This window comes from Montipora capricornis, chromosome 10, assembly GCF_036669925.1.
Source record: "Montipora capricornis isolate CH-2021 chromosome 10, ASM3666992v2, whole genome shotgun sequence".
In the NCBI taxonomy this organism is placed as follows: Eukaryota; Metazoa; Cnidaria; class Anthozoa; order Scleractinia; family Acroporidae; genus Montipora; species Montipora capricornis.
In genome coordinates this window covers 45,967,773-45,982,518 of record NC_090892.1, presented here as the reverse complement: position 1 = coordinate 45,982,518, position 14,746 = coordinate 45,967,773, and the positions used below count along the sequence as shown (strand labels likewise).

The window sequence follows — 14,746 nt, the reverse complement described above, 5'->3', positions numbered from 1 at the left end:
ATACAGTCGTGCCAGCTAGCTTCTTTATTAAGAGTGACAACTTAAACATATAAAAATAAACCTTCCTTACCCCGACAAATTTTTATCTCATAGGCGGCACTGCTCCTCTGCAGTTTAGTGAGTGGGGAGACACAAAGCAATTCAGCTCAAGATACTAAACCGCGTGATAAAGCTAAGGTAATTAAACAATTACCTTACAATGGTAAGTGGAGTATTTTTCTCTATAACACAAGCTCTCATTGGTTACTTCAAGACCGGGTTACATGACATCCACCACTCAAAAACGGATTCCTTCGAAAATCTTTGAGGGCACAACAGTAAAGAGAATTATAACGTCGCATTGTAACAGTACACGGGAAATGTTCAGCGGTGACCATCCTTGTTGGTGAACACAGCAAGGTTCTTGTCTAACAATGGCGACCCCTTCACGTTTTGCTAACTTGTTTTAACAAGCTGTGGCTCAGTTTTGTGAATCTTCTTTGTAGTTGTATGTCCTCGTGAAGCAAAATTAATTGTTTCCCTAAAAAGGGCTAGGCTATTAAGTGTAAGGTGAAGTACTGCTGTTCACTTAGTGAGTGGCTGTCTCCAGTTTCCAGAACGACGACAATCAAGGAATTCTTTTGCTGCACCTCTTGATCTTTACGTGATCACATCCAGTGAAATTGAAGGCTGGTGTTAAAAGCAGCAAACCCTTCCTTTTTGGCTTCTCGTAATAGAAAGCCGCGAAAAAATATATATATATACCCCAATGAGATGGCAAGTTTCAATCCTTGTAAATAAATGAAATGAGTAATATATCCTGTATATCTGTACTGATTTGAGTCAACTCGAAATGGCATTTTTTTCCGAGTGATTTGAACAGGAATCGAATCAGTGACCTTCTGTCTGTTGTGATTGGCCAAGGCAATATGCATCTTGAGATCTCCATCGGCTACTTCAATAAGAACGTCGTTTAAATTGCGAATTCATATTCAACAAACTTTTCAATATTATTGTTGTCATTATCCAGTTTGATCAAATTCAAGCTGCAAACAGTCCTTTTCCATACAACATACGATTTGGTGATTTCACGTTGCACGTGTGCAGTGGTCGTGACAAAGTGTACAAAACTTTGAAAGGCACGTGCAGAGCCATTATCCTCGTTTGCTCCTTTTTGTCTGGTGGGCCCACTTCCTTCTCAATTGAAGATTGAGTGCATAATAATATTTTGTGAAGGTGCTAAAAAAAAACAAATACAATTCAAGTGCAGGTGAAGTACAGGTGTTTTGAAAACGAGAATTAAATATTGTTTTAGTGGCGATGCCGTTGTTTTCACCCTTGTTGGTCATGGAGTTCCCAATTACTTAAATTTATACTTGTCATAACCTCAATGAGTTGTGCATCCAGTTTACTTGAATGCATCAGACTTCACAGCAAAATCTGCAAATTTCCGTTTTTAGAGCAACTCCAAAGGAATTCAAGTCCTGCTGTCTCTTCTGGGCCACTTCAAGTTCTTCCAGAAGGTTGCCAACATATTAACCAACAGTGCTTTGCCTCTGAGGGTCCAACAAGGCACGTCATCAAGGGCCTGTCAGAGCTCTGCTACAGTATCCATTTCATCAGGCACCAATGCAGACATTCCTTACAAGCCCCTTGGTTCAACGTCCCAATCGCAATCGGGCAGTGTAAGCTCAGAGGCACAGGCAATAACTTCAGATTCTGCAAATGGTAAGGCCAGCCCTGGGGTCGTCTCGGTAGCCTCGCATACCTCAAGCACCATTCTTTCTGGAGTGTCTACATCTGCACCAGATACACAGCCCTCGAGGACTCCCACCTCTTTGGTACCGCTCATCAACGAAAGAGGTCTTCCAAGTGGGTATGTTGCTATTATGGCATCTACTTTGGTACTTTTTCTGAGATGATATGCCAAAGCAAGTAACTCGCTATCGCACTCATATCAGCTTGGATAAGTAGCCCATAGTTTAGAATCAGGGCCAACTTTTGCCGCATTTTGCGAAAAGAAATGAAAATGGACGAAGCAGCCAATCAAAGAAAGCTTTTTCCCCTGCAGTCTCACCCTTCCCCACTCACCACTCTCTCTCCATCTGACCTAAACTTGTCTCTTCTCCCCTTTCAGCATGTCTAGTGCTAGTGGCAGCACTGATGTCGGTTCTTCAGAAATTTCGTCAGCCCCATTCGGATCATCCTTGGTTGCGACAGGAACCTCAGTCACACCTGGACTGATTGGGGCACTGGCTAAACTGATGCACAATCTAGCGTTGCAGGCACCTGAGCCCATCATTACAGCTCTTAATAAGGCTCAGATTCTCAGCAGCATCATTGAGTAAGGAGAAACGTTTTTGTTGAGGACTGTCTCTTTCTTTCCATGGTGACTCAGGGATGCTCGTAGCAGTAAAGTGGGAAATTGCACACATGACCCTAGTTTAATGGCTTAGCTCTCACGAGTCTTCCATAGCTCTGTGGTAGAGAATCCGATCTCGTAATCGGAAGGTCGTGGGTTCGACTCCTGCAAAGCAGCAATCGGATTTTTTTCTAGTATCCCCGAATCACCACTGAAAAAAGTCATCTCTTCATTTCATTAACCGAGGTTAACAATTGCCAACTGTCATTACATACAATACAATACATACTTAATTGAACGCTACCCATAGGGGCCTTTCAGAGCCAATGAAACACAACGAAACGACAGAACAGAACAGCAACAACAACAACAGCAACTGTTTAAAAAAATCCCAACTGGCCGGAGACAAACCAGTTGCCTTTTTACAAGCGCAGCTGGGAAGTTGAACCAGGGACTACCAGGATCAAATTCAACGAGTGGTTACAGCCGGTCTTAAACCCGGGTTCTCCGGATCTCAAGGCAAGCGCCCTAACCACTGGGCCACACTGCCTCCTTGAAGAGGTACCATAAGTCGGAATGTAGTGGTACATAAGTCACCTGAACCGTTTAATGGCCTATAGATCAGTGATAGAGCATCCGAACTCGTAATCGGAAGGTATTTTCCCGCCATTTTTCCCGCGATTCATCATCTAGCCTGCGTAGCTAGTTGTTGGCTTCGTCTCTCGTTCCTTTGCCTCTCGCGCCAACAATTACAGTCAGCTACGAAGGCCAGTCATCATCGAAAAAGGAAACTCTTGTCCATCCATTTACAAGGGTTACAATTTCACCATCTCCTTCCTATAATTGTAAGCTTTTTTTGTCGTTTGAAGAAAGTAAGAAGTTTTAAAGAGATTTCAGTGTTCGATACTGACTCTTTCATTCTCGAAATCAGATTTGGATCTGAGGAATTTTTTTTATAAGTTATCAAGCAATTGTCTCGTATAGACATCTGAAAGATTCAGGGGGCTTCATTGGCAATTGAACCCATGACCTCTGCGTTGCTTCGTAGCTCAGTTGGTAGAGCATTGTACCTGCATCGCAGAAGTCGTGGGTTCGAATCCAGTTGAAGTCGCCTGAATTTTTCAGGTGTCTGTAAGAGACAATTACTTTCTCAATCTGTTGTGAAACGGAGGGTTTCCTTTTCGCACTTTTTGTTTGCGTTTTCGAGCGAGGTTTCATCCGTTAGTTTATGAAGTGCATTTTGACTTTCTTCTGAGAATTTTCTGATGTATCCTTTTGTTCACAATACGTTTTATACCCACAGCCATATTGAATTCTCCGAGGTGCAATCTTTCCTCGCTGCTGAAGATTCTGTGCTACGTTCCCGTGCAGCCAATGTGGTGATTGAAGACACTTTGTCCATGTACAGTGACATTCTGAACTTCCTGCATACTGTTGTTCGCCTTAATACCATATTCTGCTTTAGTCTTTTGCAAGACTCTGCTGCAATTGATAGAATAGTGAAGTTGTTTTCACTCCGTGTTGCCGGCGAAGGTGAGTAGAAACCACCTTTGCACTTACTGAAGTTGAGATTTCATGACGACCAAGTGACGTTCGCATGACGGCGCCGTTGGGTCACGTTATAGTCCCGCGTCGCCGTCCTGTAGAAATTTGAATTTACGATATTCGTAGTAAAGACGACGACGTTCGTGCGCGTGCGGCAAATTTTCCCGCCGTTTCTGATTTTTGTATCTATCATTTCAGAAGGCAAAGTTTTTCAAGCCAAAATGCCTAACTTCAGAGAAACGAAAGCTTGTATAGCATACGCTTATGGAACGAAGAATAATTTGTACTTTTATACGATGTTTACAAGTCAAAAACCCAGAGTTCCCGTACTGGAGCAATGAAAGGTTCGTTTTGGATTAGAAAACAAACAACGGAGGCATGGCTGAGTTTCGTTTCTACAGGGAAGACGTTCATAAACTTGCTGAACATCTTCACCTACCTGACTAGAGAACCACTTACAATACCTATGTTATGCATGTACCTCAAATGCTATGCCTATCGTTGTCGATATGGACATTTGGCTTTGACTTTCAATAACGCTTTTATTCTCGTAGTTGGACTACTATTCGACACAGCGTAGCAAAAGAAAACATGGTCACTTTAATAACACGCAGACAAAAAATGAAAAACATTTTTCAAGAACATGCCCCTAAATACGATACTTGATTTATCTGGCAAAAACCCCTGAAGCATTAAGAGAAACTTTGCCAACTGTTCTCGTGTCCTGTTATTTTCAAGACACCGGCAAATTGCCCTCACCAACGTCGTCGACTTTGGTGCGACTCTGGCAAGTGCCCATACGGGCATATGTAGGAGGTATGTCACGCAATCTAACGGCGCAGTCTTGCAAACGTTGTCGATTCATAAGCTCCTTAATGATGATGATGATGATGACGACGACGACGACTTGATGTCACGACTTTTGTTGCTCTTCTCTATGGCCACATAAGAGACCGAGATGCGGCAAAGAAGGACTTCTCGTGCTTTATGGTTTTGTTCGAACGCATCCGAGCATGGCTGATAATCCAACATGTCGAAGAACACTCAGCAAAATCGAGACGAAACTCGTAAAAACGATAATGGTGTTTTAGCATCTTAAAAGCGGGAAAGAAAATGTCAAAGAACTCTTACAGACAAATTATACTTTAGGGCTTTTTTATAGTCGAAACTTTCACAGAGCTCCGGCTGCATGTGTCCTGAGTGGATTGATCAGTGGTCCGCATGGGCTGAAGTTACCATGTCTTCTTGTCAAACGTTCTCAACAGGTTTCTTTACTTTTTTGCAACAGTTACTTGAAAATCGCTTTACTTTCGGAAGCTTTCCGTTTAACGCCAAACGTGTTTAAGGTTTTATATCTTCTACTATTCCAACAACGTCCCCATAAGCATCATGCCAAAAATGTCCGTCATTTCATTTTATGCTTGTGAATAAGTCTTTTCAGAATGTTCGCTGAAGAAACATAATTTTTTTTTTCAGATGAAAACATAACGAGTGGAGTTTTCGCGGTTTGGGAGAGTGTAAGCAGATTGTTCGTGACTCTGTTGCAGAAACAAGGCCATTTGTCGGTTCCAAGTGTTCTTGAAGAGAATTTGTATCGCCACTGGAGTTTGTTCACGGGTAAGACAGTAACATTTTGCCTCAGACCACGAACTATCATTTTGAAAAAAGGAATTTGTTGTGAAGGATTTCTCCCATGCTGTTGCATGTTTGCTTTCCCATCCTCAGTTTTGTCGAGTTCTTTACGTTTAGGATATACCCACTCGAAAATTCCGATAAACCCAGAGGTTCCTATTGCAGCTTGTTCCCTAGCAAGGGAAAGACAAGGGGCCGTATTCCCAGAGTCTTGGTCTTGTCTAGTGATCTCTGAAAGTCGACCTCATGTAGAACCGTGTGTCCAATACGCCGCTTAGAGCGGATTATCAGAAAACACAGCGTGCTTCGGGATAAAACAATTATAAAATTTTCTTCTTTTGTTTTGGAAAATAAAAGCAAGCAGAATTTGCATTCGAAGTCTTTTAAATTTGTAGCATAAGCTTGTTTTTATTCCGACACGCGCGTTTGTCAAAACTGTCTTATCGTTGAATCTTCATACATTTGAATCGCGACATCTTGTATTCTTTGAGTTTTGTAGTCGGTCACTTGGCAGTGTTCAAAAGTTCTTCATACGAGGCACTCATGTTAAGATAAACGGCTCTTAAGGCTCTTTCTTTTAAGGGCTCTACTTTTCTGCGGTCAGATGCAAACAATGCCTATGGAGCGTTTTCACTCACGTGACCAGCCGCCATATTAGATTACTGAAAGAAAAGAAAGTATTTGCGTAATAATAGAGTTCAATTCCCGGAGGATTAGTTTGCCACACCATCAAGGCCGCCATTCCTTTGTTTTGGAAGACCAACATGGCCGCCGTTACGTCGTGTGAAAACGCTCTATATGGTTGTTGAAATTTAAATTCTCGTGAATCAAGAGATGATATTTTTAATCAATGATCACTCGGGGAATGGTGACTCGGGGAGTCAAACCTACGGCCCTCCGATTACTAGTTCGGATGCTCTGCCACTGAGATATAAGAGACTCCCAGTTGTTCAAACGATGGATAACGCTATCCACCGGATAAATCGCTATCCAGCGGATAGAGCGGTTTTCAAATGAGTGTCGCAAAACCAAAACCAAAGTAATTACTTTGGCCAATCGAAAAGGTAATTAATTACACGTAGCCGACACAAAGCGCGGGAAAATGTGCACGCGCGAGCCACGATTGGTTTTGATTTCACTTCTGATTGGTTGAGAAATTGGCGCGAAAACTTTGAACCAATCACTGAGTGAAGCAATGCAAAACCAAAGTAATTCGTTAATTACTTTCGACACTCAATTGAAAACCGCTCTAAACACTAGCAAAACCAATTGAGTTATCCAGTGGATTGTGATCTATCCGGTGGATAGCGCTATCCATCGTTTGAACAACTGGGGCCAGGTGGCTCCAACGGGATTCGAACCCGTGACCTCTGTGATGCCGGTGCAATGCTCTAGCAACTGAGCTATGAGGGCACACTGAGCTGTGAAGCCTACTTCCATGCTGGAAAAGATAAGATAAGTTTTCCCAATCGGTTTTACGGTCCCCTCAGTATAGTCAGTCTAAAGTCTACCCAAGCTTACATTCCATTGATGATATTCTTCGTGCTTTAAAAGTTCGAAATGATGAAAAAACAAACAAAAAACCGCGAATGTTTGTTTTTTTAATGTTAAAAAGTGTACTGAATGCGCAGTATACCTGTACTCTTATTACTTGAAGAATCTTAACTAAGTTGAGTGTCGACAAAAACTACAGATGGTAATTAAGGGTAAGGAACACTAATTTCTGAATCAAGGAAGGAAATTATCGTAAAACAGTTTTATAGTGTGGAATGGCAAAGATCGCCACGCTAAATCCTCTACATAGCATTTCCGGTGCCAATGCCAAACCAGTTGAACCCTCGCCAGCTGTATGTATGTTATTTGCCAGCTGGGAGGTCCGTATAGCGAAAAAGTGTGACCTCGGTCTTGAAAATGCTGCCCGAGGCCGCAGGCCGATGGCAGCTCCTTCAAGACCGAGGTCACAGTTTTTCGCTATACGGACCGACCCTTAGCCGATAAATAACTTATTAATTTTTTCCTCTCTTTCTCCCTGAAGTTTTTTGAATTGTTGACTCGAAACGTGCAGTATTAAAGCGACTTACAAACTGAACGTTTCAAAGAGAAATATTTTCATTTGAATTCTATAAATTCCTCTTGTAAATGGAATTTAAAGGTTATCACACAAGCTCACGCAACCAAGGCTAGGATTCCTCCAGCCGTGAGCGGACCGGATGAGAACAGTCCACCCGCTCCCGGAACCAATCAGATTGCAGGATTTCTTGAATTCCGCCCTCTCACGCACTGAGAAAGAAATAAATGATCTTATTGAGGCATAAAGCAAAGTGTTGACTCGGACATTACGCACTCGTGATGTTATTCACAAGAAAGCATAGTAAAATTTTCTTTAAATTTTCAGATTTGTTTAAGGGAACATTCTTGGAAAGCAACACTTCGCCACAGGCCAACCTAAAGAAGTTGCTTTTAACGCTGCTCGGGCTCCTTGTGACTTTGGATGGGAAAGAATCTGCAAAAAGCAAAGATGCGGTTGAAGAGCGGGGCAAGGAAACTGGGGCAAGGAATCGAATGGCAAAGCTACTTGACAGCAGACTTGATGAGGGACGTGAAGATTGCGTAGAACCGTTTAGAAACACTGAAACTGCGGACGAGCGCATCGGTAACATCACGTCTTGTAGTAAAGCTAGCGGAAGTGATCTTTGTGCTGTTTTATTGCGCTTGTATGATTGTACCCGGTCCTCGGCCTCAGACGTTTTATACGAAGCGAGGTCATTGACTTCTTCAGTTTTGGGTTCAGTTTTGGCTCTTAGTCAATCAGCTAAACACACAGCGTTACAAGGTAAGGATTTCACAGCAAAGTAAAGTATGTTATTAATGTTTTGTTTTAGAGCCTATAAAGCAAAAGGAACGGTTCTTTCCGTAAGGCCGCTTTGAAAGAGTCCGGTACCGATCCATTTGCTGTTTGCTTTTCTTTAGGTGGTCTGGTGGAAACCTGTTTGGAACAAGTCAAGCACCTTCATGTCCAGATGAATATGAATTCGCTTAATCTGGGAAAAGGACCAGCGTGGAAAAAGGTGTTGATTACAAAGCTTAAGTATATTATCTGTGTTCGAGCCGTGAGTTTTCTTATTGGCAGAAGGAAAAACAGATATATTTAAAGACGTTACTAGTTAGAAAGATCGTCACTTTGTTATGAGAGAGAGGTGGTATGAATATGACAGGACATCCTGAGCACAAACGATTCAGACGCGAAGGCATGCAAAAATACTCCAATTAGCGAGAAGATTACGTGTTCGCGTATAAGAGGTGGAACTCTGTCTTGCTTGAACAACGTTTTTGAGCCGCATTGTCTTGGCGCTATACAAATTTCGTTTGAGGGAGATGAGGGAACTGATTAAAGGGAAGTCATGCGTCACCCCACCACTTGACTTTTAAAGGATGGTGATGGTGGCTGACCCACCCTATGTAAAGTAATTACCCGACCTTGTCGAATTCTTCAGTAATTCATGTGGGTAAGAGTTTAAAAAAACGCTTTATCGAGGTCATTTTTATATCCCTGTTGTCCCGATACGTTAGAATGTTGTCCTAATTAATATTGTAATACATATTAACCGACTATGTATATCAAAGATTCATTTCACATGTCCGATACAATATTGGAATTGAATGGGTCGCCCGAGGCCTACTGGTTGAAATACTTAAACAGATCGTCCGTGCCAGAGCTATTCCTGGTTACTTATTAAACGATACTCAAGGAAGGTAATTACCTTACTGACGTTAAGCTAATGCACCTGTTTTGTATTACTTGTTTTTTAGGAAGATCCCATGGTTACTGAACTTATCAAGGTGTTGCAACTTTTGAGGAACTTTATTTACTGCAGTGCATCAGTAAAGGTTAATCATTTTTTGGTGAAAAATAGAATAGGTCTCTTTTGGTGCGCCATAAAACTCACACTTAATGCCATTTTGTTCCGCTTATAGGCCGCTTGTTTAGAGAGTGGTATTGTTGATGTGCTGCACAAACTGTGGTCGTGGTGCACTGTTGAGACGTCACTTCTTGTAGAAGTCTTGCGTCTTTTGTCCGCGCTAACGGCTCAGTTTCCAAAAGGTGAGTGTTGAATCCCTTTCTTCTGAGCACGCAGTTAAAAAAGAAGGACGCTCTTCTCTTTTGCTGCTGTGCTAATTCGTAAGCCACAACTCAGAGGAGTAGTATTTGCAGCGTAAACCAAATCACAACTATGAACAAAGATCATTGCGATTGCTCCGTTAACTAAACCTTTCAGCAATAATATTTAACTCTGAATTTTAGAACCTAATAAACCTTTTCGATCCTTACTTCTGTGGATTACTACAGTGAAAGCTGACCTGTCAGTAAAGAAAGGTCAAATCGCGTATTGGGATGGGAGAATCAATTTTATTCAGTTGACGTTGTCAAAGATTCGCGTGCTGTCGGCGACTATGTCATTAAATGCAGTTCGAGGTTCAGTTGTTGTTGAAAGCGGCAGTTCATGGGCCTTTGATATATAGTTAAAGAGCGATAAGGAATACATACATCCCAGCCTTCCTATAAATCCTATTTTTCCTATTTATTTTATAGGATCCTATAAAACTCCTATATTGAGCCAAAAACTCCTATATTTCCTATAATACAGGAAAATGAAAGTGTTAAATGTTTCTCATTCAAAATGTGTCATCTCTTGATATGTATCGTAATATGTTAACCCTTTAAACCCCAATATCCACTTAGAAATTATCATACTGATCTTCATACATTTCCTTAAAGAATTAGTTGAGAGAGTTTGATAACAGATGAAAGCATTTTCCCTTTAGTGATCATTTTACAAACTCTCATAAGCATTGATGTTGGTCACTATTGGGAGTTAAACTTCTCGTAAGTGGCTGACCTTTTTTGGAGGTTATAAGGGGTGGTCATGTGACGGTTGACAATCACTGTTTACTTTTGTTTGTAAATCGTCTTATCAATGAACACATTGCAAACTAGTGTCTTAGTCTCCGAAATGATGCAAGACTCATTGAATTGTGTTTCAACCTAAGAATTTTATCTGTGAGTGGCTGAAAATCCTCCCATAGAACTCCTATATTTTGTCCTAAAATCCTATAAATCTCCTATATTCCTGCTAATTTCCTCCTATTTTTCCTTTTTTTTTTTTTTTGGAAAATGGCTGGGATGTATGGGAATATGACCAGATGAGTTCCGTTCTGAACCTGTTTTCAAATTCATGTGCTCAGAACAAACACTTCGTTGTCTTATTCCAGTCTAAAGATTCTTAGTGACGCGACACCGGTGGATGCCAGGCAATGACGGTTTTGTCGGATCTTTGTGTAGCTGAGACTGCGAGCACCTCATCTTTCGTCCAGTCCGTCGAACGTGACACGAGATGAAAATTGATAGTAGATAGCCGCGAGTAAGTGTGTGAGACAACAAGCTGTTAGGTAATTTTCCTCTGTTTTATTGCAGCGTCAGCTCGTATTGCTGGCAGTACAGGAGTTCCAGGCAGCGTGAGCCGGTCACTTCAAAGCGGAAGCACCTTTCTGCACGGCGTAATTAAACTTACCAACAAAACAATCAGTAAGCTTCAGAACGGCACTAGTACAGAACTGGATACACATCTGGCTGTGTTTAGGGCCATTTTTAATCTGCTAAATAACGCAGCCTTGAGCGCTGAATGCCGAGGAATCCTGTGGAAGGTGGGTAAAATGACTGGTATCCCTGTCGCCTCAGGTTTTTATCTTAGCGTGTATCGTCTATCTCTCCTACGATTTTTTAGAAGTTAGTCTTCCGCACGTGTTTATGTTGCATAAGGTCTTTTCATCGAAATCTTCCAATTGCTCTTCCAATAAGCATCCTAGTTCCAGAGTCCCGATTATTAAAAGGAAAAAAATATCAAAGCCGTGTATAAATCTTGAAACGAAAAACAAAACGATAAGAGACAATCTGTGGCACCACGCAAGAAGAAAAGGGCAAAAAGCCCTCCTGCTTAAGGAATCACGTAGGTTGTATTCAGATTGCATTTCTTTTGATAAAGCATCGATTGGTCGTGCTTGGTATTTAACAGATACGTTCGGAGGAGGTAACAAGCCTTCAGCTTGCGAGCAAAAATATGGCATCCTTGCAGTTCAGACTATATTTATCCTTCAAATTTGTCCCTCCGTTATTTTAATCACGGTGTTTGCTTTGCAGACTAACTTTCTCCAGCCATTTTCCTCGTTAAAACCTCTCAAGAGTGGCCCTAACGCCAAACAAAGATCAATCAGCCGAGGTGCGACCCTTTGCTGGCTCGGCCTTTTGGTGAACCTCACTTTCTTCAGCGATGGGCAACAGGGCGTTGTCAAAACCCCCGGGGCTGTAGAGGGGCTGCTAGACCTCAGTACATCTCAGGCTAAGCAGCTGCAGGAGAAGGCTTTACTGGTGCTAAGAAATCTCTGTTTTCATGGTGCTAGCAAACCGGTGCTTTTAGTGAATGGTGAGTATAACTGGGTAAAATAAAATTTGTCAATAATAATTGATGTTTTTTTCCTAGATATTTTTGTCGCACGGTATCGAGACCTGCCTTTTCGTCTTTCGGCAAAACTCTTTTCCTCTCCCCTCAGTGTTTATTGCTTTATTGCAGAAGGCTCCTTCTCAAACTCGTCAAAAGCGCTTTTGCTTTTGCTGCGAAAGTGCGAGAGAGTGGTGACGAGTATAAAGTTCTGCTTCGCCGCTCCCTCAGCGCGCACGCGCTTTTTTTTTTCCCGCCAAGCCATGCGTGACCAGGCCCTGCGTCGCTAGAAACGTAACTGAAGATGGGAAATAAGAGCGTTGCTAAGGCGCCTGGAAGCACCAGCTCTTCCTCCTCCCCCCCCCCCCCCCCCCCCCCTCCTAGTTATTTGGTAGCGCTATCAAAATGAGTTAAATTACCAACTGGGTAGTTATTAATCCAATGTATAGCCCCATCCACCCTTTAGACAACTGGAACGAGGCTGAAAGTGATTATGGAAGTTTGTTTCTATCAAACGATTTGATTAGGTTTGTAATAAAAATTTGAGCTTCTCTTTGACGAAGGGCTATCGCTCGAAACGTCATCCCACAAATCTTTCTTACGATGGTTAGTTTACCTTATCATCTCGTTTGATAAAACCAAATTTCCCCACTACGAGGCAGTAAAGTAACTAGATTATGGTACCAATATCGCATTGTGTTTTGTTCAGAAAAACTCCTTTCTCTCCTTGTGGATTACACGACCAACGCATCCACGTACTTGAGAGCGCTATGTCTGTCAGCCTTATGTGCATTATTGCACAATTGTCAAAAGGTAAGCTGTACTTTCAATATTCTCTCGGTGACGAACGACCATGTTTATTAAACCCATGGAAAAGAAAATTGTTTGCATAAGGATAGAGCAGACCACCACCCCTCCCCCCCGAGTTTAGTTCAGTTTAGAACACTAACTTGCGAACCACCCCACCACCCGCCGACGTTATGAGGAAACCAAGGATAAAATACGCTAGTTTCGAATTGTGCAGCAACAAAAGAACAGAGTCGAGGTTCAGGGAAATAATTTGCATTTTCCTTTGCTTTGAACAAACAACTTGCTGTTTTATTCCCCTGAACCTCGACTCTGTTCTTTTGTTGCTGCACAAATTGACCTTTTAGATGCACAAATGAATGAAGGGGTAGTTTCTAAAGAAACTGTGGTGCTGCGTCGGTGGGGAAGTAGGATACAAAAATTTGGTTTTATCAACGGAGTTGATAATGTAAATTGGCCACCGTACAGAGATTCTAAGGATAAAATACGCTAGTTTCTTAGAATCTCTGTACGGTGGCCAATTTACATTATCAACTCCGTTGATAAAACCAAATTCTTTTAGATGCACAGCTTCATTGTAAATAAGTGACTTAGCTTTATGGATTCTGTGCTTAATAAAGTATCTATCTATCTATCTTCAGAAATCTTCTGAATGGACAGTTCAGTTAAACGAAATTTATCTCGTTTTTGGTTTTTCAGGCCAAGGTGTCACTAAAGAAGGCTGGAATAGTGAACAAACTCGATAAAATAAAGTTGTTGCAAGGTTTGATTTATTTTTCCACATTGTTAAGTTAGGTGTAATTTAGGACGAGAAACCACAGCTTTACTTGACGCACAGACGAAAGAAGGGCTTGGAAATGATAACGACAATGAAGTTTGGTGGTTCATTTGAATCACGGAAATGTTAACTTTTTTGGTCTAAATTGTGAAAAACTCGAAAAGTAAAACTAAACCTCGTACATCACGGTAACGCTCCTTGCAACCACTGAATTCATCTTGGCAGGATTAACTGCAGGCCATGTGTACATTTTTTGAAACCACTGTTCACTTATTTCCTCACGTCTTAGGCTCTAACACGAAAGGATCACATTTTTGGCCAAAAAAATGAGGCACTTTTCTCTAAAAGGTGAAATACTACTGAGGGTACGTTAGATGTTTTACAGTGCTACAACAACGAGTATAAGTGACCTTTTCTTTTTCTTTCAGAAGGTGATCAGCCAAGCAGGAAAGACAAGTACAGCCTGATGTGTCGTGATAGTGTCATAATCTTACAGGAAATATTCTCAGACCAAGGATAAAGAGACTTAATATCTAGTTGATCATAATTTTTTTACAGGAGTAGAATCGCGTTAAAAAGCACCAATCACTTCACTTTGGTATTTTGCCCACCGCTTGACCAGTTAAGAACTGTAAAATACTTGGAGCTGCGTTGTAAATAATGTACAAATAAACGAAGGATAATTTCATCCTTGGTAATAATGTATTTGTCAGTTCATTTCTTTTAGCTTGGTGTGAAACACTTAAGTAGGGCCGGAATCAAAATCTTCGTTGGCGTACTTGGCATTCCATCAAGAGAAGGGATTGCTAAGCCTTTATAGGCTTCTTTAATCGGTCGACCAGACACAAGTTTTACTCAGCATGGTTTTCCTTGGTCGCCGAACCTTAGGTAGTTTGTCCTGTTGAACTGTTATGTGTAGAGTCGAATGAAGTGGTCCGCCCCAGCAGTAAAGATCCAGGGTTGACTTGGATGAAATTGACAGTCCAATACACCTACGATGAGAAACGAACAAAGCTGAAGTTTGTTCCTTGCTACAGCGTAAATTGCTAAGCTCAAAAACACAAGTTTTGTGTTTATCATTCGTCACAAGATCAGACGGTTAGACAAAGAGAAGTGCCAAATTGTATTGTCTTTTTTCCAACCGCTCTG

The 14,746-nt window shown here is 41.6% G+C and overlaps 2 protein-coding genes across 3 annotated transcripts in view; one reads left to right on the top strand and one right to left on the bottom strand.

Annotated features, from left to right (window-relative positions):
* The window catches only part of LOC138018594 (rotatin-like), a 52,717-nt gene extending 38,419 nt beyond the window's left edge, over positions 1 to 14,298 (top strand). For both annotated transcript variants that reach the window (XM_068865287.1, XM_068865288.1), the window contains exons 21-34: positions 94 to 177; positions 1,440 to 1,855; positions 2,117 to 2,323; positions 3,645 to 3,874; positions 5,363 to 5,503; positions 7,914 to 8,351; positions 8,489 to 8,586; positions 9,329 to 9,406; positions 9,494 to 9,620; positions 10,992 to 11,221; positions 11,715 to 11,997; positions 12,722 to 12,825; positions 13,519 to 13,582; positions 14,026 to 14,298. In XM_068865287.1, coding sequence (XP_068721388.1) covers positions 94 to 177; positions 1,440 to 1,855; positions 2,117 to 2,323; positions 3,645 to 3,874; positions 5,363 to 5,503; positions 7,914 to 8,351; positions 8,489 to 8,586; positions 9,329 to 9,406; positions 9,494 to 9,620; positions 10,992 to 11,221; positions 11,715 to 11,997; positions 12,722 to 12,825; positions 13,519 to 13,582; positions 14,026 to 14,117 — 2,592 coding nt within the window. In that variant the 3' untranslated portion in view covers positions 14,118 to 14,298. The remainder of the gene's footprint in view (positions 1 to 93; positions 178 to 1,439; positions 1,856 to 2,116; positions 2,324 to 3,644; positions 3,875 to 5,362; positions 5,504 to 7,913; positions 8,352 to 8,488; positions 8,587 to 9,328; positions 9,407 to 9,493; positions 9,621 to 10,991; positions 11,222 to 11,714; positions 11,998 to 12,721; positions 12,826 to 13,518; positions 13,583 to 14,025) is intronic.
* LOC138018596 (ribosome biogenesis protein bop1-like) overlaps positions 13,568 to 14,746 on the bottom strand; it is a 28,984-nt gene continuing 27,805 nt past the window's right edge. Inside the window, exon 25 of the mRNA XM_068865289.1 lies at positions 13,568 to 14,589. Within this exon, the coding sequence (XP_068721390.1) occupies positions 14,507 to 14,589 (83 nt within the window). The 3' untranslated portion in view covers positions 13,568 to 14,506. The remainder of the gene's footprint in view (positions 14,590 to 14,746) is intronic.